General features: G+C 44.7%; 2 protein-coding genes across 5 annotated transcripts; both read left to right on the forward strand.

Moving 5' to 3' along the window:
* Positions 1-1,514: 1,514 nt before the first annotated feature.
* rtn2a (reticulon 2a) lies at positions 1,515-14,873 on the forward strand. Of its 4 annotated transcripts, none has more exons than XM_029714541.1 (10): positions 1,515-1,615; positions 2,648-2,701; positions 3,300-3,821; positions 4,263-4,475; positions 9,458-9,665; positions 10,345-10,483; positions 13,242-13,311; positions 13,605-13,651; positions 13,771-13,829; positions 14,065-14,873. In XM_029714541.1, the coding sequence occupies exons 1-10, from the start codon at positions 1,585-1,587 to the stop codon at positions 14,138-14,140; spliced, it is 1,419 nt and encodes a 472-aa protein (XP_029570401.1). In that variant the 5' UTR covers positions 1,515-1,584; the 3' UTR covers positions 14,141-14,873. The 4 variants fall into 4 exon arrangements, with proteins under 4 accessions (XP_029570401.1, XP_029570402.1, XP_029570403.1 ...); XM_029714542.1 differs by having other exon boundaries at positions 4,266-4,475; XM_029714543.1 differs by lacking the exons at positions 1,515-1,615; positions 2,648-2,701; positions 3,300-3,821; positions 4,263-4,475 and adding an exon at positions 7,019-7,120.
* Positions 14,874-19,809: 4,936 nt separating this feature from the next.
* On the forward strand, positions 19,810-26,783 carry LOC115162990 (rho-related GTP-binding protein RhoU). The gene is made up of 3 exons (XM_029714546.1): positions 19,810-20,286; positions 22,134-22,192; positions 25,653-26,783. Exons 1-3 carry the CDS (start codon positions 20,070-20,072, stop codon positions 26,106-26,108), a joined length of 732 nt encoding a protein of 243 aa, XP_029570406.1. The 5' UTR covers positions 19,810-20,069; the 3' UTR covers positions 26,109-26,783.
* Positions 26,784-27,061: the final 278 nt, after the last annotated feature.

Consider the following 27,061-nt stretch of genomic DNA (forward strand, 5'->3'; position numbering starts at 1 on the left):
TGATCACACAGTCGTCCGGAACAGCTGGTGCTCTCATGCATGTTTCAGTGTCGCTTGCCTCGTAGTGAGCATTAAAGGCATTTAGCCCTTCTGGTAGGCTCGCGTCACTGGGCAGCTCAAGGCTTGGTTTTCCTTTGTAGATGAAGGGGAGGAGACAGGTTAAAGAAAGATTTTTAAGCCTTGAGACAATTGAGACATGGATTGTGTATATGTGCCATTCAAAGGGTGAATGGGCAAAACAAAATATTCAAGTGCTTTTGAATGGGGTATGGTAGTAGGTGCCAGGCGCACCGGTTTGAGTGTATCAAGATATGTAATACTGCTGGGTTTTTCACACTCAACAGTTCCCCTTGTATCAAGAATGGTCCACCACCTAAAGGACATCCAGCCAACTTGACACAACTGTGGGCAGCTTTGGAGCCAACATAGGCTAGCATTTCAACACCTTGTAGTCCATACCCGGACGAATTGAGTCTGTACTGAGGGCAAAAGAGGGTACAACTCAATATTAGGAAGGTGCTGCAACGCTTTCAACACCTTGTAGTCCATACCCGGACGAATTGAGTCTGTACTGAGGGCAAAAGAGGGTACAACTCAATATTAGGAAGGTGCTGCAATGTGTTGTACACTCAGTGTATTGCACCTGCCAGAAAGTGCACTTTATAGCTTAATTAAATGTGTGTTTTTTGAATGGAGAAAATGTCTATATTGCATGTAATTTCCCGCTTATATGTTGTCCAAGTCTGAACAGTCAGTGATGTACATGAGCAGGATGATTTAGCTGACACATCATGTGACTACTCATTTGCAGAAGTAGCTTCAGGCAGCACACCAGGGCTACAACGAGCTGGGTTACAGTATGTGCTGCTGCTGCTACGGCTGCTTACTGCTGCCAGGCAATCTACAAATGTACCCTTCTGCTTTAGCTAGCAGTCTCACACATGGTGGTTATTCAAAACACCCAGTAAGACATACAGTATGTCTGTCTGTGTGTGGGGGGGGTGAAAAAAATACATATATTTGTAATGAGCTCTATGTTCCCCTTTGTCATGTGTATGCAACAAGGCCATGCCCACTATCACTACCACTACCAATCATCTTGGACCTCAGGAAGAGTAGCTGCTGCGTTGGCAGCAGCTATCGGGATCCCTAATAAATACAAAATACAAAGCCCCGTAAAATGCAGACAGATATACTCCACTTGGCTGGATGCACACACTAATGATTAGTCATGAATGGAAGGAGGGAAACACACACACACAAACTCTTTCTCTGGCTCTGCCCTGCCTGTGCTGCTCCCCTGCCGTCATAGTGATGTGAGAGCAGGAGAGGGAGGGGAAAAAAGAGAGAGCAGGAGAAGGAGGTAGGGAGGGGCCTGTGCGTCAGAGAAGGAAGGGGAGGGTGCATAGAGGGAGAGCCAGAGAGAGAAACAGCAGTGCTGCATCGGTGGAACAAGGAAGGGAGGGAGGGAGGGAGGTGGAAGAGGGAGAGAGCAGCGAGAGAGAGAGAGAGAGAAAGCGAGAGATCCAGAGGAAGAGAGGGGGGCTTCCAGACTGGATGGGCCCAACAGTGCCTTGATGGAGCATGGGCCAGGTTCTAGGATTCTCCCACTGCAGTGAGTGTGTCGGCTTCTGTCTGTCTGTCTGTCTGTCTGTCTGTCTGTCTGTCTGTCTGTCTGTCTTTCGCATCCCTATATATCTGTACAGCATCTGTAATAGCCATATGCGTGGCCATCGATCTCCCCTCTCTTTCTCTCGCTCCCTCCCTTGATAAACACATGGTTGAACGGATGGATTGATGCAGTGCTGTAGCAGACGCACCTTTTTCTTTTCCTTTGTAGAGACCTATTGCAGATGTGTGTGTTTGTGTGTTTGTGTGTGTGTGTGTGTGTGTGTGTTTGTGTGTGTGTGTGTGTGTGCAGGTGTTTTCATTTTAGCCAGGGCTTCTTTCACAGTTACCAGCTGCTTGATTTATTGGATGATCTGAGGCGGCAGGCTAGCTAATGTAGTTAAGGCCTCCCCGCTGCCTGCTCTGCCAGAGCTGATCTGTACTGTAGGAGAGGAAACATAGTTAGCTGTTAGCATAGCGTATACAAACACCAATGAAATTGCTTTTAAAGACTGGGTAATGGCTTAAAAAAAGGCTACTCAAATACCTGGATTCGAGCCATGGATTCTCCTAAAAAATACAAATGCAACCGTTTTATTTCTTCTCTCAATCTCATCTCAATGTATTGAGACACTATAGAAACGCATTTACATGATTGGAAGCACGTAATCTATCTGAGAATAGGCTATGTGTGGTAATGCTTTTGTGCACAATGTAATGCTTTTGAATGGGATACAATGCTTTATATTGAGAGGAAAACGTATCTCGATAGTGTCTGCTCTCTAGCCTTACATGCAAATAGGCCTTGATTAAAAGTTGCACACATAGAAATAGAAGGAAGACAGGAGTTGTAGACATAGACGGTATAGAAGTGTCTCCAGTTTCACATAGAATGGCCAAATGGCAGTCCTTAATCAGTTGTTTTTTTGAGATACAAATTGTCTGTTTTGTAATGTACATTTCACAACTGTGGTTATGATAGTTCCCTAGCCAATGGTGATAGACATGTCTCTGATTAATCTTGTTCTTTTTCTTCCAGAGGAATATGGTTCTGTCTCCTCCACACCTGATTCAACACCTCCCTGCACTGAAGGTAACATCACACAATGCATACATACGGTACAGGTTTAGAAATGGACTACGTGAATGATTGGACTTTGTATGTGAGAATCAAAATAGGAAAAAAATTATATTATGACATGTCTACAAAGTCTCCAGGTGTAACCTGAAGTTGATTGTGCCCATTTGTTTGCTTGAATGCTTTTGTAGCCTTTCGGAATAATGAGATCTGGAAAGTTTACTCCCATCAAAAGTGTTTTGCACCTTTTGGATGTTGCCCTTTCATTCAGACAAAGCATGTTGTGCTTTATTGGGCGTTCAACTCAGCGCTCAAAAACATCAGAGGATATGTAGATGAGAGAGCAACGTCAAACGGCTCCTCCGTAGACATTAACGTCACAGAACATGTGATATGTTTATGGAATAATATTGTGTACTTCTATAGCTTTCTCCTTGGATGAAAGTTTTCACTGTAGTTTATAGCTAACTCTATAGCTTTTCTGTAATGAAAGCCTACACAATTTTCAACATATAACATTGACACAGGACAGAATAACAAATATAAAAATACAAAAATTCTTAAATCAATATAGGTTTTACTTTAAGACTTTTCCTGTGCCTGTTCTCTCCAGGTGGGAATGAGGAGTCTGAGCTGTACGACCTGCAGACGGCCAGGGAGTGGTCTGACGAAGAAGACGGGGGTCCAGAGGATGATGACGGTGGAGCTTCATCCCCCTCCATTTGGGGGACCCCGAGACAGAACTCCTTCGAGCCCACCTTCTCCTACATCGCCATAGCCGAGGCAGAGGCAGGCGGAGCCTCACGACATCATCGTGACTCATCATCAGGGAGCCGGCGGAGGGGCGGGGCCAGGGGAGGCCGCACCTCCCTGATCCGCACAGACACCGTGGAATCGCTCCTCCCCCTGGACTCCCCCGACGTGGAGTGGGACCCCCACACCTTCCTCACCCTAGAGGATGAGGATGAGGAGGAGAGGGAGGAAAGGGAGAGGGACGTCCACAGACAGACTGTGACAGTCCAGGCCTCTCTCCTAGATACTGAGATTGATCCTCAAGAGAGGGACACAGAGACCCAGAGAGAGGAGACGGAGCCCCTGGAGCACCAGCACTACAGTCCCTCTGACAGCCACCAGGGTGAGCCCACTATGGGGCAGTGGGGATGGGGTGGGGCTATCTAGATGAGTGGGTAGATGGGATCAGGGTAGATATACCTGCATGGAGCTACATTTACAAAAGCAGGAGATACTGCATCTTTTCATGCTTTCTAGACCCTGAAATCACACTGTGGGCGAGCATATTGCTCCAGGGTAAATGGGTGTAACCTCCATGTTTTAAAATGGGAAGTGTGTCCCATTTGATAGTACATAACTGTGACAGGCTTACTCACAACACAACTGAGTTGAGCTAATAATGCATGCGTGCGTGCGTGTGTGTGTGTGACCACAGATGAAGTCAGGTAAATAATGATGTCATCAGATGAATTACATTTCCAGTTGATCTAATGCGACCTGCCTGTAGACTAACTTGATGCAGGGCGATGACATCGTCACAATTACCTCGTGTCCCGTTTCTCAGCAGCGTCACCGCCCCCTGAGGCGGAGTCCCTCGTACCCACGGAAACCACCGTCCCACTGCTCACGGCTGTGCGACCAAGAGGCGGCCTCACCGATGACGTGTCATCCACTTCCTCCACCTCCATTGGTCGAAACACTCAGGAAGAGCTGGTTAGCGAACAGTGGTTTTCAGCGCTCAACCTATCAGGCCCTACGATATGCACCCACATAGCAGGTAACGTTTGTAGCACATCTTGTCTATGTTTACGTGACTTTCCTATCTTGGATCTACCTTTGCATCTACCATCCCCTTGCCCGACTCATTCTATTTGACTTCTACTACATTATCTCACGTCCGATAGCGCGTCTGTACTGATAGTTCATGGCAACGCGGTCGTGTTAGAATGACGCCATCTGTCGGAAGACAATTACCCCTACCCTGTTACCTCCCTCTCATTTCTGTCCTTGATATGTTGCTGAGAGCACAAAGCCTTCCTCAATCAATCCTTTTCAAACGATAATGAAAATAAAGTAGATACACATTTCCCTCTCAGTGCCTGAGTAACATAGACCCTGGAATATATTTTGCTGTGAGCCCTGTGTGTCCCATTGTGTCTCCATGGCAAAATTCCCTCTGGATTCCAAGGGGTAATGGGCTAATTCCACCAAAAATCATTCCTGCTCTGTCTGTATGTGTCTGCTCGGACCTACACGCTGACACCCTAATCTTTCCGTATCCCTTGGATCACTGTACACATGATAAAGAGAATGTGAGACAGGGCAGTGAAGGAAAGGGGGGGGGGACCAAGTGTGAGACATTAAATCTATCTTCTCTGGCCTCCATGGTCGATATGGATGACTCTTCAAGGGGGATGCCATTCAATATGGACCTCCGCCATATCCTCCAATCTTATTATAGTGGGTGGACTGGGGGGTGGCTGGCCCGGCGTCTGGTTGGACTGGGGGCTGGGTGTACTGTACTGTCCACCCCCCTCACACTGACCCTGGGTGATTAATGGCTGGTCAAGCTGTTGACAGGCTTTAAGGGTTTCTAGATATCATGTAAAGCGAACCATCTGGTTTCTGTATCAGAATGGGGCTGAATATGTCAGAACACATTTGACTCCCCATGTTTATTGTGAGGTTAGACTAGCTGGTTACAGGTTAGACTACCGCTATGCATATCTGAATATATATATGAGGTTATTTGAGCAAACATGCCATCTAGAACCTAAAAGGGTTATTTGGCTGTCATAATAGGAGTTCCCTTTGAAGAGGCCTTTTTGGTTCCATGTAGAACCCGTTTGGGTTCCACGTAGAACCATTTCCACAGAGGGTTCTACGTGGAACCAAAAAGGGTTCTACCTGAAACCAAAAAGGGTTCTCATATGGGGACAGCTGAAGAACTCTTTTGGAAACCTTTTTTCTAAGAGTTTGTACCTACTGGTAGGACGGTACTGTCTTTATCTCACAATAATGTGTTTTTACTTCTATACCTGCTCCTTTGTTGGCTGTTGTTGGTTCTGTCTCTGCTTACATAAGTGTGTTATGTAATTCTCTGTCTGTGTCCATGTCCGTTTCCGTGTCTGTGTGTGTTGTTTCTCTGAATGGGTTTGTGTGTCATCGTTGTCTGTGGTTGTCTCTTTGCGTCTATGTTATCCACTATGGCTATCTACAGTATCTCACAAAAGTGAGTACACCCCTCACATTTTTGTAAATATTTGAGTATATCTTTTCATGTGACAACACTGAAGAAATAACACTTTGCTACAATGTAAAGTAGTGAGTGTACAGCTTGTTTAACAGTGTAAATTTGCTGTCCCCTCAAAATAACTTGACACACAGCCATTAATGTCTAAACCGCTGGCAACAAAAGTGAGTACACCCCTAAGTGAAAATATCCAAATTGGGCCCAAAGTGTCAATATTTTGTGTGGCCACCATCATTTTCCAGCACTGCCTTAACCCTCTTGGGCATGGAGTTCACCAGAGCTTCACAGGTTGCCACTGGAGCCTTCTTCCACTCCTCCATGACGACATCACGGAGCTGGTGGATGTTAGAGACCTTGCACTCCTCCACCTTCCGTTTGAGGATGCCCCACAGATGCTCAATAGGGTTTAGGTCTGGAGACATGCTTGGCCAGTCCGTCACCTTTACCCTCAGCTTCTTTAGCAAGGCAGTGGTCGTCTTGGAGGTGTGTTTGGGGTCGTTATCATGTTGGAATACTGCCCTACGGCCCAGTCTCCGAAGGGAGGGGATCATGCTCTGCTTCAGTATGTCACAGTACATGTTGGCATTCATGGTTCCCTCAATGAACTGTAGCTCCCCAGTGCCGGCAGCACTCATGCAGCCCCAGACCATGACACTCCCACCACCATGCTTGACTGTAGGCAAGACACACTTGTCTTTGTACTCCTCACCTGGTTGCCGCCACGCTTGACACCATCTGAACCAAATAAGTTTATCTTGGTCTCATCAGACCACAGGACATGGTTCCAGTAATCCAAAAATGTGAGGGGTGTACTCACTTTTGTGAGATACTGTATGGGTATACTAACGCGTGTGTCTCAAGGTTTGTCTCTGTCTCGGGTCAATATGCAGTATATGCATGTACTACATGTGTGAATAAGTGAATATATTTGGCATCTATCTTATCTCTGTATCTATCTGTCTATCTACATTGTAGTCTACATGAGTCTTGAAAGGGGCGGGCCCTATTGGGCTGATTATTTTGGACTGAAAAGTCTCTGTACTGCTGACGGGGCAGGGGAGGCCAAAAACAGCTCAGTGTGGCAGGGAGAGAGCAGGGGGACTGAGAGAGAGACAAACAGAGAGAAGGGGGGATCGCCTGAGCAGCAACCAAAATGGCCAACGTTAACGGTAAGATCCTGGGCTCAGAGAGACAAGATGGAGATATTATGAGACGGTGTCAGTCGGCACACTGAGATCTATCAGTGAATTGACTAATTGGGGAGGCAGGTGACCTATTCAATGGGCAAAGCGGTGTCTCGTTTCAGACATCGGCAAGATCAGGGCACAGTTAGAGTTACAGTACCTGTCGTCCTCAGTCGTCGGGGCGTTTCCACATGTAGGGACTGACCCCGTCTATCCAGTGTAGAGCTGTGCATTTAGTGACCGTGGCTTTGGAGAGGAGTCTGAACGTCAGGAGACCAGCTACAGCCGGGGGTCTTTGGGGAGATTTTGACCACTCACCGACCAGGAGTGTTTGAGACCGTTCCAACTTTGCAGAGGTGTGTGTGTCTGCCTGCTTATTGATGGGATTGTTTCAGGCGGGTTAAGAGTGTCCTAAGGAGTGTTTTTAGATGGTGGCGACTAGGGTTTTGACGATACCAGTATCGCACATTTTTTTTCCATGGCAGCAAAATTCAACTATTTGCTCCTTTAAAAACCTGCTCATCCTGGCCTTAGTGGTGACCATCCAGAGTTGTGTTATAGCTTGTTACAGCATGTTGGGACCATATATGTGATTATTTGTGTGTATGTAAGAGGCTAGTAGTGTGATGAGCTGGTCTGTGCCCCATCTGACAGGGTTACCTCTTTGGGCAGCAGGGTTGGCAGCAGGGTTGGCAGAGCCAAGGTGTTTCACAGGGCTACTCTGGGACTTCCTGCCTGCCCCGTCGTGTTAAAATGGCTGGGTGGTGGTTTTGGTTGTGGTGGTAAATAGGTCAGGCTGTGAATTGGTTGACTGGTGATTTTATTATGTTGTAGTAACGATTGAGTCATTCATTCAGTCAGTCAGTTAGTTCAGTCTGAGGAGTGCTGCATTGTATTTCCTCATGGTGTAAGTGTATGCTGAACTTGGCATAGATAGAGAGGTTTCTCTAAGATTATGGCAAATACAGCTTTGTGTGTGTGTGTGTGTGTGTGTGTGTGTGTGTGTGTGTGTGTGTGTGTGTGTGACTCCCCACTTCATATTGTCTGTACTATTCTCAGAGAGTTCATTATATCACTATATTAACATTAACCAATATAGTCGTGGCTTAGTATAGAGTCAATCTATTGGACTGTCACATGAGGGATTTGTTTTGCCCCGGCGTTAGTGTAACTTGCTGTGGTATGTCTTCCATTTCTTAGTGAACTTAGTCTGTGCATTTTACAGTGTTACCGTGTGCTGGTCAATGTTGCAAAGTGCCAACACATCAGAGAGCTGTATGCTACTGTACTGTAGTTCAACCTGTTGGGACAATGGGCAGATGTGTGTGTGTGTGTGTGTGTGTGTGTGTGTGTGTGTGTGTGTGTGTGTGTACCGGAGGCTTTGAGGGTATTAATAGTGTGTGGTAATGTTTATAAATAGTCCTCCTGCTGGTCAGGTATATCAGTGCACTCTATTTGAATTCCCAGGCCCAGGCTCACTCATATACTGATAGCCATGGAGTAAGGACCACATGTCTTTGTCACTACAGTTTACCACCTCCGAGTTTAGCTTCATTACACCGTGCTATCAGTGTGTTGGCTGTAATTACTCTGCCGCTACTGCTACTTATTCCATGGAGGGATCAGGCCAGGGGAGCCTCCATTTTGGCTCTGAGAGGGCCCAGTCGCAGTGGCACCAGTTGCTGGGTGACTGATCGAGGGAGACGGACAGGGTGCAGAAAGGGGGTGGAAGCGGGCTTGAAGATTGTCAGCAGGTGCTCTCCGAGGCAACATTTAAATTCAGGGTTCCTGCTCCCTCCTCTCCTCTTTTCTTTCCTCTTCTCTCTCCTTTCATCTATAGAGTGCGCAGGCTATATTAAGCCCAGGCTAGGCTTGACATCTCCCCCTGCTCTGTGTTTTCTCTCTGCCTGGTGATCACTGTCCCTCTGCTCTGCCTCCGCACAGCTGAAAGGCCTTCTGGCCCACTGAGCACTGAAGAGTCAAAGACAAACAGGGACTGACTGGCTGGTGATGCTGTGGGGGTTTTGTAAAAGGCACATAGGCAGGAACAGTGAGGAGGAGAGACTCTTGCAGCTCTGACTGTCCCTGCTGCCGTTAGCAACCAACTAAAAAAATCTGAGGAAGTGTCAGATGCATGGGCTTGTCCCCTCCCCCTTCCTGCTTCAATGAAGACCATGTTGGCTTCCACTCTGTTTCTCATTGGTTTATACTTGAAGTGAACATGTAGACAATGCATCTAACTTTCTTATTTTCCCACCTTTTCTCCCTCTTGTCAATTCCCCTCTGCTCTCTCCTCCTCCTCTCTCCTCCTCCTCTCCTCAGTGATGGACCTGATCTACTGGAAGGACACAGAGCGTACAGGCATGGTATTCACAGGGCTGGTGGTGGGTTTGCTGTCCTTGTTCCAGCTCAGCATCATCACAGTCATCTCCACCATCTCCCTGGGCGCCCTGTGCTTCACCGTCTCAGTCAGCCTCTACTATAAAATCCTGCACGTGCTCAACATGGGAGACGGAGTGCCCCCCTTCAAGTGAGTGGCTGGCCACCTGGCATGAGATGGGATAGAATGGGGATGGGGAAGTGTTCCTATTACACCTGGAGGGGATTCTCTTCTCTCAATGCAATCATGTTCTCTCCTCTCCATTCTCTCTGTCAGTCCTCTTCTCTGCTCTTTTAAAAACACTTCCTCTTTTCTCCTTTATTCTTGTCTTCTTCCCCTCTTCTTTTCCTATTTCCTCTCATCCCCCACTCCCTTCCACTCTTGTTTATCTCCTCTCTTCTCTAATAACATTGTGGGAGTGGCATTCAGGAATAGGTTGTTAATTGGCTGGATTCCCTCACCTCCCAAAATAAATCATGCCTGGAATCACAGTCCAGTGGGCTTGTCTTTAAAAAACACCGCAGTGTGTTTTTAATAAAAAAAATTGTTTAGGTTAACCACTGCAGTTCGGCAAACTAGTTGATAGACGTCATCCATCATGATCTGAAAGGACATTTCTATTTGAATATCTGTGCTGATGGAAATCATTGAGGCGTAAGACGACAAACTGTGTTCTGCGTCAGGGCGCTCGTGGCGACAATCGCTCATTTTCTAACCAACACTGCCTCTTTCCTCCTTCCCACTGGTCCTGAACTCTATCTCCCTCTCTTTCTCCATCACTCCCCCTCTATCACTCTCCTTTTCTAACCCGCTCTCTTTCTGTCCTCAGGGCGTATCTGGATCTGGACATTAGTTTCAGTGGGGAGCTGGCTGACCAATACATGCAGAAGGCCATCGTTGCAGTCGTCTCTGCTGCTAACTCACTCAAGAATCTCTTCCTGGTTGGAAGCCTCTTCGACTCTCTCAAGGTGAGACTGCCTAGGTGTTGGATCTCGTCGCTCTTCGTCTAGAAAGGGCCAGAATCTGGCAGTACCTTTTTTTTTATATGCTCTCCTTCAAGAGCTCCTCTCAAGTCTCATTCATTCACTTAAAACTTCTTCATGGTTGGTGGGTCCCCTCCGGGACAGTTGAGCTAACGCGGGCTAATGCGGTTAGCATGAGGTTGTAAGTAACAAGAACATTTCCCAGGACATAGACATATCTGATATTGGCAGAAAGCTTAAATTATTGTTAATCTAACTGCACTGTCCAATTTACGGTAGCTATTACAGTGATAAAAGACCATGCTATTGTTTGAGGAGAGTGCACAGTTTTGAACATGAAGTTATTAATAAACAAATTAGGCACATTTGGGCAGTCGTGATACAAAATGTTGAACAGAAATGCAATGGTTCATTTGATCAGTCTAAACCTTTGCACATACACTGCTGCCATCTAGTAGCCAAAATCTAAATTGCACCTGGGCTGGAATAATACATTATGGCCTTTCTCTTGCATTTCTAAGATGATTGTACCAGATATTTTACCAGATCTATTTTGTTGTATTCTCCTACATTCCTTTCACATTTCCACAAACTTCAAAGTGTTTCCTTTCAAATGGTACCAATAATATGCATATGCTTGCTTCAGGGCCTGAGCTACAGGCAGTTAGATTTGGGTATGTCATTTTAGGCGAAAATTGAAGAAAAGGGGCCGATCCTTATTAAGGTTCAAATAACTTTTTACACAAGGAAGCTCTTCAGAATGGCATAGACCTTTTGTCCCTCAAAACATGCCCTTTCTCTCTCTGCCTCTCTCTCTCTCTCTCTCTCTCTCTCTCTCTTTTCATCTCCTTCCCTTCTCCTCCTTGTCTCTTGAACCTCGTCCATGACCCTGTTTTACAGGCCATCTTGTCATTGTGGATTTACTTCAACTACTACATCTAGCTGTCTGGGCTCGACTCTCTTTCCTTAGAGCAGACATCCCTCCCTCCTCTTTCTCTATCCATCTTTTTCTCTTCCTCTGCTCTGTACTGGCATCAGCCTGCCTCCCCGTTCACTGGAGATGACCACGTTGTCATGCCCACCGTCGTCAAATGACAAATGATGACTGTGTTTCCTAACAAGACCACTATCAAAGACCGCTGCTGTCATACCCACAACTCACTGTGGTTCATATGATTGTGATAATCATGTACATATAGTCCCGCTGCTTTAAGCGCTCCCTTGTTTTTGTTCGCATCGGAGTGTGATGCAAGCAAACTGGCAGCAAGCACAATTGCAACTTTGTAGAACGTTGGGATTTTATTGAATTGGTATCGGGGACGATGCGTCACATCGTAAAGGTAACAATAAGAAAGCAGTACAACTGTATCGTTCCCTTGCCAGTATACTTGAGAGCTCTCAAAGCATTGCAATGGTGTCCTTTTTTATGGAGGCTAAAACAACATAGTACTCAAGCAAAGGTTACTTTTAACAGTTTGCCAAAGGTTCTCGTCCTTTCCCTCTCCCCATCCTATATATGTGTTTCATACAGAACATGTATGACATTTCTCTGTGTGTATTTCAGTTACACTCTAGGTCAGTCCTGACATATTGATGAAGCATGTTCCCTTGTCATGGTCATACATGGTCATGTCATGGTCATACAATATGTACGGCAACCTTCGACCAATAATTCAATAAAATTCCATTCTAATCTGAATCTCAATTCGTTATCAAATGATAAAACGTTTCTGCTAGAAACCTTCTCTCCAGTTTACCGGGACAGTAGAAGGAAAACATTGGCACATTAAATCAACAACAGACATGTGGCTCGCACCATAATGCTTTAGGGTTAAATGTAAATTTACAGCAGGAGTACTTAGTGTGACTTATCAGAGTTAGTGAGAGCCAGAGTGACTGTACCACATAGCCTTAAGCCTGAGCCCCAGAAGCCGAAGAGCCCCTTGGTAAGAACCCTGACCTGGCCGGTATGTGACATGGGACACAGGTGGCTGTTAACCCAGTTACAGGGGGGTACGAGAGGAGTTTCGTCTTCTCTGAGAGGGGGGTGTCCCGTTTCAGGATGGGGGTAAGGGCCCAACCCACTGAGCTATATTACACCAACTCCACAAGGGTTATGGTGGATGACCTGGGAAATATGTACTCATTCATTTGTCAGGGACCATGTGCAATTTTGACATATGATGCGTGCATTCATTGACATTTTACATTTGAGTCATTTAGCAGACGCGCCTATCCAGAGAGACTTACAGTTAATGCATTCATTTTAAGATAGCTAGATGGGACAACCACATATCACAGTCCTAGTAAGTAAATGTTTCCTCAATTAGGTAGCTATCAGGAGAGTCAGAGCTAGTAAGGAGGGGGGAAAATTCAAGTGTGAGTGTTAGTTCACGAAAGGTATTTTTTGGGGGGGGGGTGTGCGGGGGGGGGGTTGCTGTGGGATTATTTAAGATACTCTTTGCAACACATTTACCACAAGCTTATGCATTCTAAGTCTTTGGCGGTCCTGTACCACTCAGTTGGTAGAGCGTGGCGCTTGAATCGTCAGGGTAGTGGGTTCCATTCCCGGGGCCACCTGTACTTCAAATGTATGCATGCATGACTGTAAGTTGCTATGGATAAAATCGTTTGCTAAATATATTTCTATTTTGATGGAATTTGCCATGCTTATTGCCGAGAGTACATTTACATTGTGCATTGTATATGTGGAGCTCACTGTGTTTCCTCCCGTTCTTTTCAGCTCCTGGCTCTGATTTACCTGTTGACCTTCCTGGGAGACCTGTGTAATGGCCTTACTGTGCTCATCATGGGTGAGAATCACAGACACAGTTAGAATCAGTATTCGAATAACTTTATTGAATTGCCATTCAATAATCACGATGGCCATTTGCCCTGTAGAGACTGATACCATTGGTTGATGCATGCTGACATTGTCGAATATTGTACTTCGGGTATTTCAGTTGAAGACGGTGCTTATATTTTTTTATCAACAGCCTTTTGATTTGAATGAAAAGGCATGCCATGTTGTTAGTCTGAAGAAGCTATTTACTCAATCAGAAAGCTTAACACGTGCCATCTCCTCCCTTTCTGTCTTCTTCTCCAGGTGTGATCGCTCTATTCTCTCTACCGCTGTTCTACAGGCAGCACCAGGTAAAATCTCACTCACGCTGCTGACAACTGCTCTCCTGATTTATTCAATGAAAGAAGGTACTTCTGTCAATTGTTCAAATGAAATGTGTTTCTCACCAATACCTCTTTTGATGTTCCAGGCAAAAGTGGATGGCTTCTTTGCAGGAATTCAGGCAAACGTTGACAACGTCAAGGACATGTGAGTATGGCGCCATCTTTCGGCACAACGGTGGAATGCAACATTCCTCTTTCCTTCCTGTAGTTTTCCATTGCAGCTCTGCAGACCCTGAACTGATTTCTGAATCACTGTGACATTTACTCAATGTGTAATGGCTGGTAGTATTGGAGAGATGGTATGGAAAAAGCCTATAACCTTTTATCAAATGACCAATGTAAATGAGATCATGTGATATTGACCCCTCTCTTTAATACAGTCTCCACAGAATTGCCCAAGGTGGTGGCCCCACCCCTGACACAACCCCTGGCGGTGCCAAGCCCAAAACACAATGAAGAGTCATGGCGGACAGGAGAGGAGGATGAGGAGCAGAGAAGAGGAGGAGTTACAGGCTGTCACTCAGATGTCTTACTCAGCATTCTGTTCTCAGAGCTCCAGAAGGTGGAGCTTCTGAGATTGGGGGGGGGGGGGGTTGTGTACGGAGTCATGGGGTTGGGACATGATTATACTGTATGGTGGGATAGGGTAGGTTGCTAGTGGGTGAGGATGAGGGAACGGGAGTGATATCTGGACGGGAGTTGTTGCTGTTTCGAAGGAAGGTTTAAGACACAGCTCATGATTGTCGGTACAGCGTTAAATGATCTACATGGGTGAATGTGGCTTGAATGATACAGACAGTGGCAGTCCAGTAAAGTAATAAGACTGATTGGAACCTCGAACACTAGGAGACCTGTGTGTTCCTTATTGACGGCTGTATATCTGAACAGAGGGAAGTAAACACTTCAGAATAGAGTCCAGCGGGACTGGAGTTCACCAGGAGCTAGGACAGGGTCAGTCCCGGGTCAGAGGTTAGAGTTCACCTAACTAGAGTTCATCATTATTCATGGCAGCCTAACACTTGGAATCAGGATGTGTGTGTGGTAGAGTGTGTATGTGTGTGTGATGGAATGATGGCACTTTTGTGCTCATGACGAGTGTGTAAGTATGTGTGAGTTGATATGCAGCTTGCTGATCTGAACCTGTTACCTGAGAGCTATTAAAACCACAATTTGTTCTTTTCATTTCAAATGTTCTGTTTCTTTTTGCCCACATAATCATCCACACGTCTGAGATTTGTATTCAACGACGTTGAACGTCTTCCATTCTCATTTCACCAGTCTATACAACCAGTCAGGTTTCTAAAATTAACACCACCTTCAACTGTAGAATGCAACAGCGCAGTCAGAACCAGGCCTCTAAATGCCTTTTCTGAATGAATGAATGATAGAAAATGTACACAAAGATTGAGGTAAAATGAATTTGGGTAATGCATTACTGAGTATTGAAGGTTAAACCAGATCTCTGATGATGGAGTATTGAAGCAATTATATGAATCTCCTTCATCGCAGAGGCGCACACATGTTCTTCTGGTCATGCAGCAGAAGTATTTATGCAAAGGAGTTTAAAAAATAAAAGGCTAGGTGGATAATCTGAAGACCTACGAAGGGGGTAGTATTACCCAAACATTGAACCTCCATCACCCACACAGAGGGTACCTCTGGCCTAACATCTCGTGGACAGATGCACGCAACATAGGATGGTATCATAGAGTCTGTCAACAGACTGGGATGCAACGACTAACGAGGAACTTTGTGTGGAGATTTTTTCATCACTGATAATTTGGACAAATCAAGATTTCACGGGTCTTTGTATCTTTCAAATTTTGGAAGGGGAGGGGACATTTGGCCCATGCTTGAGCTGAGAGTTTCCGTTTAGGGGTGTGGAGACTTCGCTAGTCTCAGTATATTTTCTATGAAACTCAGCAAAAAAAGAAACGTCCCTTTTTCAGGACCCTGTCTTTCAAAGATAATTCGTAAAAATCCAAATAACTTCACAGATCTTCATTGTAAAGGGTTTAAACACTGTTTCCCATGCTTGTTCAATGAACCATAAACAATTAATGAACATGCACCTGTGGAACGGTCGTTAAGACACTAACAGCTTACAGACGGTAGGCAATTAAGGTCACAGTTATGACAACTTAGGACACTAAAGAGGCCTTTCTACTGACTCTGAAAAACACCAAAAGAAAGATGCCCAGGGTCCCTGCTCATCTGTGTGAACGTGCCTTAGGCATGCTGCAAGGAGACATGAGAACTGCAGATGTGGCCAGGGCAATAAATTGCAATGTCCGTACTGTGAGACGCCTAAGACAGCGCTACAGGGAGACAGGACAGAGCTGATCATCCTCGCAGTGGCAGACCACTGGTGTAACAGGTGTAACAACACCTGCACAGGACCGGTACATCCGAACATCACACCTGCGGTACAGGTACAGGATGGCAACAACTGCCCGAGTTACACCAGGAACGCACAATCCCTCCATCAGTGCTCAGACTGTCCGCAATAGGCTGAGAGAGGCTGGACTGGGGGCTTGTAGGCCTGTTGTAAGGCAGGTCCTCACCAGACATCACCGGCAACAATGTCGCCTATGGGCACAAACCCACCGTCGCTGGACCAGACAGGACTGGCAAAAAGTGCTTGTGGTTTTGTCTCATCAGGGGTGATGGTCGGATTCGCGTTTATCGTCGAAGGAATGAGCTTTACACCGAGGCCTGTACTCTGGAGCGGGATCAATTTGGAGGTGGAGGGTCCATCATGGTCTGGGACGGTGTGTCACAGCAGCATCTGACTGAGCTTGTTGCCATTGCAGGCAATCTCAATGCTATGCGTTACAGGGAAGACATCCTCCTCCCTCATGTGGTACCCTTCCTGCAGGCTCATCCTGACATGACCCTCCAGCATGACAATGCCACCAGCCATACTGCTCGTTCTGTGCATGATTTCCTGCAAGACAGGAATGTCAGTGTTCTGCCACGGCCAGTGAAGAGCCCGGATCTCAATCCCATTGAGCACGTCTGGGACCTGTTGGATCGGAGGGTGAGGGCAAGGGCCATTCTCCCAGGAAATGTCTGGGAACTTGCAGGTGCCTTGGTGGAAGAGTGGGGTAACATCTTACAGCAAGAACTGGCAAATCTGGTGCAGTCCATGAGGAGGAGATGCACTGCAGCACTTAATGCAGCTGGTGGCCACACCAGATACTGACTGTTACTTTTGATTTTGATCCCCCCTTTTTTCAGACACATTATTCCATTTCTGTTAGTCACATGTCTGGAACTTGTTCAGTTTATGTCTCAGTTGTTGAATCTTGTTATGTTCATACAAATATTTACACATGTTAAGTTTGCTGAAAATAAACGCAGTTGACAGTGAGAGGACATTTCTTTTTTTGCTGACTTTATATCTCCCCCAAGAACCTAATTGAGCATCTAGCACAATTTACGTGAGATATTAGTTCTGGGTTTCCGAGATTACGTCTAGCCTGACAGGGTGTTTGGGAGCAATGAATCAATAGGTGCCCTTCTAAGAACAGTCGCATTAGTGCGTGAACTGAATGACTTTGCTTGGCTACCCAAACTCCTTGCTCCGGGCCAAACACTATGCCCCTACCACAGATCTTAGTTTCTTCTCTGTAATGAGTACCTCCCCGCCAATTTTTAGAACATAAACATATTCTAACCATTCTGATTGGTCCCAGAAACCGATGGATTGGGCCAGAGCCAGAACACACGTGGAAAAAGCGGTGTTTGGAAAATGTGTCATTGACTTTGATACTGGGGTTCGAGACGATCCAATCGCTGATGACTTTGTTTTGTACAACACCCCTCGTTTTGACGTCACCACAAACGACATAAACGAGGGCAGTCTCAGACTGAAGTATGTAGCGAAAATAGAACAGCGGAACAATTCCGTTTGAGTCATTAGGGAATGAATTACTAGCTAGATAACTGCTTCTAGACACCTTCTGTAACAAGCCATTCATGTTGGTCTAAAACCAATACTTTTTTCGAGTCATTTCACAATAATGTAAAATATTTCAGAATATGCTGCCACTGAAATGCCCAACTCTTTACATCTATTACTTTAAGGTCCTCACCACAGCTTGGCAGTGTGCTTTAGTCGTGCACTAAACCTATCAAGTTTTTTTATGGGTAAATTTTCTTCTGCCTTACAATTATTGTATGTTCTGACTCTGTGTGCAATAAAGTTGGACTTGTATGTTAAGAGTTAGAATGAACTTTATCCCAGGACGTGATTAGACGTGGCTGTTCACCTACACTTGACATCGCCCTCACCTTCTATAGTATTGTAATGAACAGCAAGCAGGGAGCAGGTCTCGAACCCTCGACCTTCAAGCCCGAAGTCCGGCGCGCTATCGACTGTGCCGCAAAAGCATGCTCAAGCGGCAGAGTCGATTTCCGCGCTTATAAACCCAGGGTCATTACAGTATGTTGCACTGATCTCACTACACAGTCCAAGGGATGCCTGATGGCCCATAGACCTGAACACTTGGTAGATGGTGAATTGGAGGATGAGAGGTGAGATGGGTTATGGTTCACAGGAAGACTTTATTAACTAATCCCTTAGAAGAGGCAAGGACAGGAGAGCAAGTCTTAACAAACCTCAAATTAAATGTCATTACTTGTATTATACATAGACCGACATTAATTATTTTGTATTATCGAAAATCAAATGGGTACCCAAACGTTTAATCTTGCAATAAGATATTAAACACAAAGTCTTGACAAATAAATCAACATTTTGACGAGTCTAGTGTTTGATTCGTTTACGTGTTTCCCACCACATTGTGTGTGTGTGTGTGTGTGTGTGTGTGTGTGTGTGTGTGTGTGTGTAAGAAAGAAAGAGAGAGCGATAAGACTCCGAGTTTGTAATATAAACGTTTTTAAGCTAAACTAAAAGAAAAAGAGGGAGTGTTATCGTTGCCATTTGATGACTAGCTTTTTACCACAGGGAGGCGACAAAAGCCAATCCATGTACTGCAACAGTAATACCGTGTCACAGATTAATAGTGAAGGTGTCACTCCATTTTGATTTTGAATACGACATTTACACTTGATCGACTGTGACTCTGCAGAACTTAATATGTAAATATCCGCGAGGCTGAGATATCTTTAGAATTGGTGATGGTAAAAATAACCAGAAATGACGGAATTGACTGGAAATGCAGTACTGCCTGCTCAGGCATCAAATATAATGCAGTAGGCTCCATAATGTATGGGCCGAGAGCAAACTCGACCATGATCCTCACTGGCGTTTCAGTTTGTGCATTACTTAAAGGTCGGCACGTGACAGTAGGAAATTGGGTCATTTAAACTGGTTTACCTTGACAAGTCTCAACATGCCCTTACCTCAAACTAGGCGTTAACGGTTTGTAGGCATATTGGCTCTGTCTTTTTGTTTAATCTGTTCTCACTGTAGGACGTCAAAATAATATTGCATCAGCCTAAATCTGTTATAGGCGTGCCACAATTCACTTTCAAACCAGCTGCTTGACAAAACCAATTAATGTGAACAGTTGAAGGGTTGGGCCTCATTTTTTGTAGAATTATGTTTTGTGTTACTGGCCTTCATTTTAAATAGTTAGTAGGTAAATTGCCAAAGGAGAAATGAGTGTCAAAGTCCTCCAAAAGTTGCCTTTCAAGTTTTTCCCTTCCTCCCCCCAAAAAAACATTTTTAGAATTTTTGTTGTTGGACATAAGACTGTAAAATCACCAGGAAATCAGCTCAAAGTTATTTTAATTTAGAATATCTGTTTCCAAGTATTCCCTCGCATAAATAGAGAGGCATATGTGATCATATCCCATTGTAATCCAGATTTGAAATAATTGTGTTTTCGTCAAATCTGTTTTTGTCAAATACTATATTTGTGTGGATTCTTGCGGCCAATTTGCAGTGTACAAACTATTATTAACTATGTCCAGGCCCCCGGTTGAATAACATTGGAGACCAGTGCAGTACACAAACCTCCAGGTACATGCATGTGCACATTTTTCCACTGACAGAAGGCGTGTCCATCAACTCGCTCCTTTCAAAACGCAATGGTGGAGGAGAGGGGAGGGAATAGTCAAATCACGCTTGAATTTATAAAGCAGACCATCCTCCTCCAATGTCTAACAGATTAGAGTAACGGATTGGAGTATTCAAACCCGGGAGAAGTGACTGTTTTCAACTTTTTACACATAGTTATTATTAGTTCTTTGGCGATCACAAGACTACTCCTTTGAATTATATATATTTTTTTAAATGCTATAGACCAACCTGTCTACTTGACAAATACATTATAGGCTACAGAAGACATTCTCATGGTGCTCTCTTTATTTGCTCCTACTGGAGTAAGGAAAAGGTGTTTGTAACAAGTGCTGAATGTCACCTCCAGTTCCAATGGATTATAACAAGACCATGGCTCCTCCAGTGCCGCCGCACAAACACCAAACTACCCGGCCAGGCGAGGCTCAGGAGCGGGTGTTGAAGTGCGTATTACTCGGCGATGGAGCGGTTGGGAAGACCAGCCTGGTTGTCAGCTACACAACAAATGGCTATCCAACGAAATACGTCCCCACTGCGTTTGATGACTTTTCAGGTGAGTCAGTTAAAACCATTGTTTTGTGGCACTATTCTTGGACAGAAATAATGATACATTTTCCTCCTATAGACATGAAATCTGCAACTTCCCGGCCAGATAAAATAAAAATAAAACAACATGTTTTCTGTTGCACATTGCTAGGTTTTGATTTTGACTATGGGTCAACACCCTTATATTGCACATTGCAATAAAGCCTTAATTGACCGTAGACAGTCGCTTCTGTTAGCCTCCAGGGCAGCAAAATGACAGAAGTAAAGTTCGGTGATTCGTACCGCAGAATGGGTGGCTGCAAGGGAGAGCCAGCGCTTTTCACCTTTACAATATAGCAGGTCATTGTATTATTGCACGCAAATTTATACGCCCTGGTAATTTTATACGTCCTGGCTTGTTGTATTTTCCAGTTGGCAGAGTTCCATTTTCCAAAATGCTGCCACCAGCGAAGTTTTGTCTAATGTACAAGACCAGAGGAAAACTTCAACAGTATACTAGTTGAAACTAACCTCCGTTGGCAAGTGATGAAAACCGCGGCACACACTGACGTTCTCGTGTCATTATCACAGGAGAGGCCTATCCTTCCTTTTGAACTTTTCCCTATCAACTTTGATCTCAGGAAACCACCACCAAAACACAATGTCTGAATTCATCTAAACTTGCATGACATGATGAGGCTTGATTAGGAAAATGTGACGCCCTCTTTTTGCTCATCCAAAATGATAATTATACACAGCTGCCCTTACTTATCCGTTCATCAGCAATATACATCTATTATAACCATTCTATTATTCTGAACACCTTACTAGACTTATTCCAACTGCCATGGAAGGTTTTGAATGAGAGAATATTGCATATTTTGATAGGCTTAGACACACGCTAATATCATTCATATTCATCCCTTCCTCGCTGCCCTCAGAAATTGAAGTTGTAGGCCTAAACTGAACAGAACATGCTTGTTGAACATGTGCAGGCATGGTTTTGGATTGTACAACTCTGACCATTGTTGTCAGCCTTGACCTAAAAGCCACGTCTCTACTGTAATGTAACGGGCACATCTGTTGCAATGGCTCTGAGCTGAGATTGTCTTTTTTGCCCCAGTGACAGAGAGGGATTGTGCCGTTGGGGCCCCATTTGATGATGTCATGTATCTGTCCCTGGAATCAGAGCCCTCTTTTGAAAGCTGATTTCTGGGCAGTTATGCAATTTCACAGGTGACACTTGGGGTAGAGGAAAGAGGGGGGGGGGCAGAGAGTTTTGGGCCCAAGTAGAATTCAAGGCAGATCATATGTCAGGGATTTGGGAATGATTGCACAATGGGCGCTGGGTTTAATGAGGAGTAGTCCCTGCAGCTCTTTGATCAGGGGGCGTGACCGTATACCCCGGGCGCATTGTAAACGCTTCCATAAGCTTAACCACATTGGGCTCTTTTGAAACATGGCCTATAATGAAACTGCTAGTGGCATGACTCATAGCACTCTTCCAATCTGGAGAGGGTAATTGGTAGAGTCACTAAACAAACAAATCGCCTTTGTTTTCCTCTGTAGACGGCTTGGCAGGGCTTTCAAAGCTCGAAAGAACACAGAATATGATATGAGAGAGTAGTTATTGCCTTTAACTGGGCGAGTGGGCGGTCGAGATAAGGCCCCCACTCTGAGTTAGGGGGATGGGTGAGGTTTCTGTCCACTGTGTCCAGTAGGTATGAAGTATGTCAAACTGGCTTGTCAGAGGTCTCTCCCTCTCTGTGTGTGCATGTTTGTTTAAAGTGTCTGGTGGAGTAATGGGGAGGCAGATGGGACAATAGCTCTGCTGCGAGCAGGTGATTTAGCTCTCTCTCTCTCTCTCCCCTACAGCGGTGGTGCAGGTGGATGGACACCCTGTGAGACTACAGCTCTGTGACACTGCTGGACAGGTGAGAACAACAGCCTCATATCGACATGCAGCAGAGCAACCCTCCACATACTACATGCAGTGCTTCCACAGAGTATGCTTCGCCAGTTGGTGCTGCATCGCTGCGTCCACCATTCTCTGTCACATGCATGTATGCCCAGAGGAGAAAGGATGCTGAGCCCCACTGAACTTCCCCAACGGCCGTTCTCCTTCTTCTGCTTGGTTCTCATACATGTCACATGATTTTAGTGTCAGAGACAGTGTTGGCTTTGGTCCACCACTCTTGCATGCCGTCTTTGCTGGCGGGTATTGCTCAGGGCAGAATTCTGGGGCACCGTCTTATTTCCCAGGCTTTCCCACAACTCTGTGGCAGCTGTAGGGCCCACTGGTGTCTCCTGGGAATGTCTCTCTAACACCCCCCTAGAGAGAGATGAATTCCTGGTCTCTGCTGCAACCAGGCAAATTCATTGGCATAACTTTTGGGGATGGGGGTTGAGAGGAGGGATTTGGGAACGGTGAGAGGCGATAGAAGGCTGTGAACTCATTAGAACAGAACAGATCTGGGGTGAAGCCACGTTGTGTGGCAACCGCTAAGAGGGAGGGAGACGACGCAATCGCAGCAGGTAGCTGTTAATGCATGTTTTTTTTATCTTGTTCTGCTCTCTCCCTATCTTCCCCTCACCCCTCTCTCTGTAGTTGTGCAGGCATAGGCAGGCACGGTTGGTGTAACTGAGAGTTGTGCCCCTGAGCTCTGAGCGTCATGCCAAGCCTTTTTAACATGGTTAGATTGTTCTAGAAAGGGAACAGGTTGTGAAAGCCCTGGTGTTTTCTCTCTGGGCGTGGGTGGTGTGGTAATCTCATTCTATAGCTACAACCCAGAGAGCATAGTTTAGTTTAGTTTAGTTTATTGGGATCCCCATTTGCTACTGCACATGCAGCAGCTACTCTTTCTGGGGTCCACGTAAAATGTACAGATACATGACAAAGTCCCAAACCGTAGTAGACAAGAACAACATAAGATATATACATTTTGTATTTCATATAATATGTTTGGACACACCTACTCATTCCAGGGTTTTTCTTTATTTTTACTATTGTCTACATTGTAGAATAAGACATCAGAACTATGAAATAACACATGGAATCATGTAGTCACCAAAAAGTGTTAAACAAATCAAAATATATTCTTCAAAGTAGCCACCCTTTGCCTTGATGTCAGCTTTGCACACTCTTGGCATTCTCTCAACCAGCTTCATGAGGTAGTCACCTGGAATGCATTTCAATTAACAGGTGTGGAATTTATTTCTTTCGTGATGTGTTTGAGCCAATCAGTTGTGTTGTGACAAGTTAGGGGTGGTATACAGAAGATTGCCCTATTTGGTAAAAGACCAAGTCCATATTATGGCAAGAACAGCTCAAATAAGCAAAGAGAAATGATAGTCTGTTACTTTAAGACATGAAGGCCTTTGGTCTGATGATTTGTTTAACATGATTCCATATGTGTTATTTCATAGTTTTCATGTCATGTCTTCATGTTTTCATTTCATGTCTTCATCAATGCCTAAGAAGACTTGACTGTGTTTGGTTGAGTGTAGAGTTCACAACCATTGGAACGAACACAAGGCCCAAACACTTCACAGCGTACATGCACTGTAGTGAACTCCACACTATTGTCTTAGGGCTGCACGGATCTGCCCACTTTGTACACAACTTCTAAATCCCCCACTCTCACAGTCAGAGACCTGGGGGGAAAAACAAGTAGATAATGTCAACAAACATCTACTGTACATATATGTACTTTCATAACAGGAGAACAGATACCACACCTTGAGAAAGCCTGAGATAAACAAAAGCAACGTGGCTGTTTGGTCATTCTCGCGAAACGGTAAAAAAAAAAAAAAAACATTGTCATTTTTTGCGAAATGTCCTCTTGAATCACTGAGATTAGGATCTGTACTTATCTATTTCATAATTATTGTTTTTTGATCAGATATGCATTTTACGCACATTTTCACAAAAAAGTCCCAACAAGTCATAAATAAATCAATATTTCTGATATTTTTTAACATTGCTCCCCTAATGAAGATACTTGCGTTAAACATAACACTGATGAAAAAAAATATGTCTAAAGAAATTATACAATTATTATAAAAATATAAATTTGAGCTCTTTAGCCATTTCTTTAATGAGAAGGCCAAGTGGGGTAAAGTTTTTGTATACCATTTTTATGATTTATCGACAAACTACAGCAACATATTTTGTGTTTTATTCAAATAATGTTTTTCTAAATAATGTTTTAAATAAAATTACCCAAATTTAATCTGGATGCAGTTCGGTAATGTGAAAATGTACAAAATTCAGGCGAAAATGTCTAATGTATTTAAAATAAGACACTTTCCCCAAAACTAAACATCTTAGTCCTCAGAATGATTGTTGATTCTTGCAAATGCATCATGGTTTTGTAACTCAATTTCCTACAGACATTTTAAATCTGGATTCATAAGAATTACCCTGTTAATTAAACAGTCACTCCCTGCTCAGAAAGATTGATGCGTTTTGTATGTTAGCCAATATCTCTGCGCCATCACCTCAGTTTGCAAACACTTAAGGCGAAAGTATGATTTGGAAAGGAAAAGTGTGTAAAAAGACTTCCACTCAGAGGCTCCTGAATATAAAAAAGTACCATTCCATGTCAGGCTTCTGAAAGTGGATAAAGAGAGGGGTTTGTCAAGTTTCTGCCAGCCTTAATGTGTGTACTCAAGGATGTGGGAGGCCCTTGTTATCCAATGTTCTGTGGCTCCTCAATGTTAATTTGGGAAATCAGTGTGATATAAGAGGTTGGGCTTTACTGCTCAACATAAACAGACTTTTCTCACATAGTTTGTTATGGAGAGATTATCACCACCATTTATTTTCTACTGACATTCTGCCTGCTTGGTTTGCATTGACCTATAAAGCGATTACTGAAATGTGTTGGTTTGAAACTGGTTTGTTTATGTGTGAACCTTGAAGTGAAATACATCAGACAACAGAGTTGGTAAATCTCAACTAACTAGGGATTAGGTGCTTTGGAAAATGTTTGTAATACCTTGATGGATTCTATATAACATCGTCCGTGCTTGGATCTGCAAAACCTAAAGACAATTAATTTCAGTATCCAGCAGTTTTTTTTAAAAGAGTATTTTAGAAGTCACTGCTGGTCTATCCACTCTCCCACTCCATCGGTCTTCTTCAGTCTTCTATAAACATACATTTTTGGGGCAAATATAGTAGCCTAAACAACTTATCCCATACGCTTTTTTTTCCCCCTTCTACACTTGTTTGTCAATGTTAATGCCAAGTCAACTTTTTTCAAGATACTCAGTTCACCATTGGTTTGGGTTCACATATAATGGCACTGGCCCTGTGTTACTGCTGAATGTCGGCCTCTCACTAACCCCCCCCATGTCCCTTGTGTGTCTCTCTCCCTCCTCTCTCCTCAGGATGAATTCGATAAGCTCCGTCACTTCTGCTACTCGCGCACCGACGCCCTCCTCCTCTGCTTCAGCGTGGTCAGCCCTGCCTCCTTCCAGAACGTCTGGGAGAAGTGGGTCCCAGAGATCCGCCGGCGCTGCCCGCTCGTGCCCATGCTGCTGGTGGGAACCCAGTGTGACCTGCGCGAGGACGTCAAGGTGCTGATCGAGCTGGCCCGCCGGAGGGAGAGGCCCGTGGCCGAGGTGGACGCCCGTATCCTGGCAGACAAAGTGGACGCCGTGGCGTACGTGGAGTGCTCGGCGCTCACCCAGAAGAACCTGAAGGAGGTGTTTGACGCAGCCATCGCCGTGGGGATGAAGCACGCCGATAGGAGGGTGCGGCGGGAGAGGAAGGTGCGCAGCACAGCTGATAAGATGAAGACACTGTCCAAGTCATGGTGGAAGAAGTACTTCTGTATTCAGTAGAGAGCGAAGAGGAGAGGATATTGACTATGAAACTGGGACTGGAAACGTGTTCAGACAAGCTTATGTTGTTCATATGGATTGAAGGACTTCTGTCTTAGCTCCGCTCACATGACCCCACTTTGGTCAAAATTAGGGTTGCAAAACACCAGGAACTTCCAATAAATTCCCTGGTTTTCCCGAAATCCCAGTTGGATGATTCCCGAAATCAGAAGGGAATAAGCAGGAAATCGGGAGTCTTCCAACTAGTATTTCTGGAAAACCAGGGAATTTATTAAAAGTTCAGGGAATTTTGCAACCCTAGTCAAAAGGAATGACCAAGGACCCACGGCTTAGTAGAGTGAGGGGATGGACTGGGGACTGGGGGTGAGAGACACTGATTGGTTGATTGCATAGAGACTGACAGGACTGGGCTCCAACCACTCCCTGTCTGCTTGAGCTAGTCTGAACTCTAACGTCTGAGCAGAGTGCTATCAGAGAAGATCAAGGAGTAAACCCATCAGCATGATTGTCAGTATAATGGAGCAAAGAGCGAGTTGAACTCTGAGCAATAAGGACTTCTATATAAACTAATGGCTGGGGAGGGGAAAAGACTGCGATCTTCAAGTACTTTTATACTCCCTCACATGAATTGGCCAAATACGGTACTTAAAAAAAAAAAAAATTACTATATCCTAATGTGCGGCATGCTGTATGTATTCCTCCTGTCCTTATACCTTATACATGTTCATTTCTTTTGTTATCCACCACTCTGTAATCAAACAGCCAGCAGATCTCATTGGCAGAGCTAGACTAAAATAAACTGAGGGACTAACATGGAAGTAAACTCAAACCAAATACCACTACGATGCATTCATATCTACAATCGATTACATTTACAGACTTTAGAGATATTGATAAGAGACTTTTCCACCGATTCCATCCGGCCCTAATCGTCACTGTCAGCAGCATGACCT

The sequence above is a fragment of the Salmo trutta genome, chromosome 26, assembly GCF_901001165.1.
Source record: "Salmo trutta chromosome 26, fSalTru1.1, whole genome shotgun sequence".
Lineage (NCBI taxonomy): Eukaryota > Metazoa > Chordata > Actinopteri > Salmoniformes > Salmonidae > Salmo > Salmo trutta.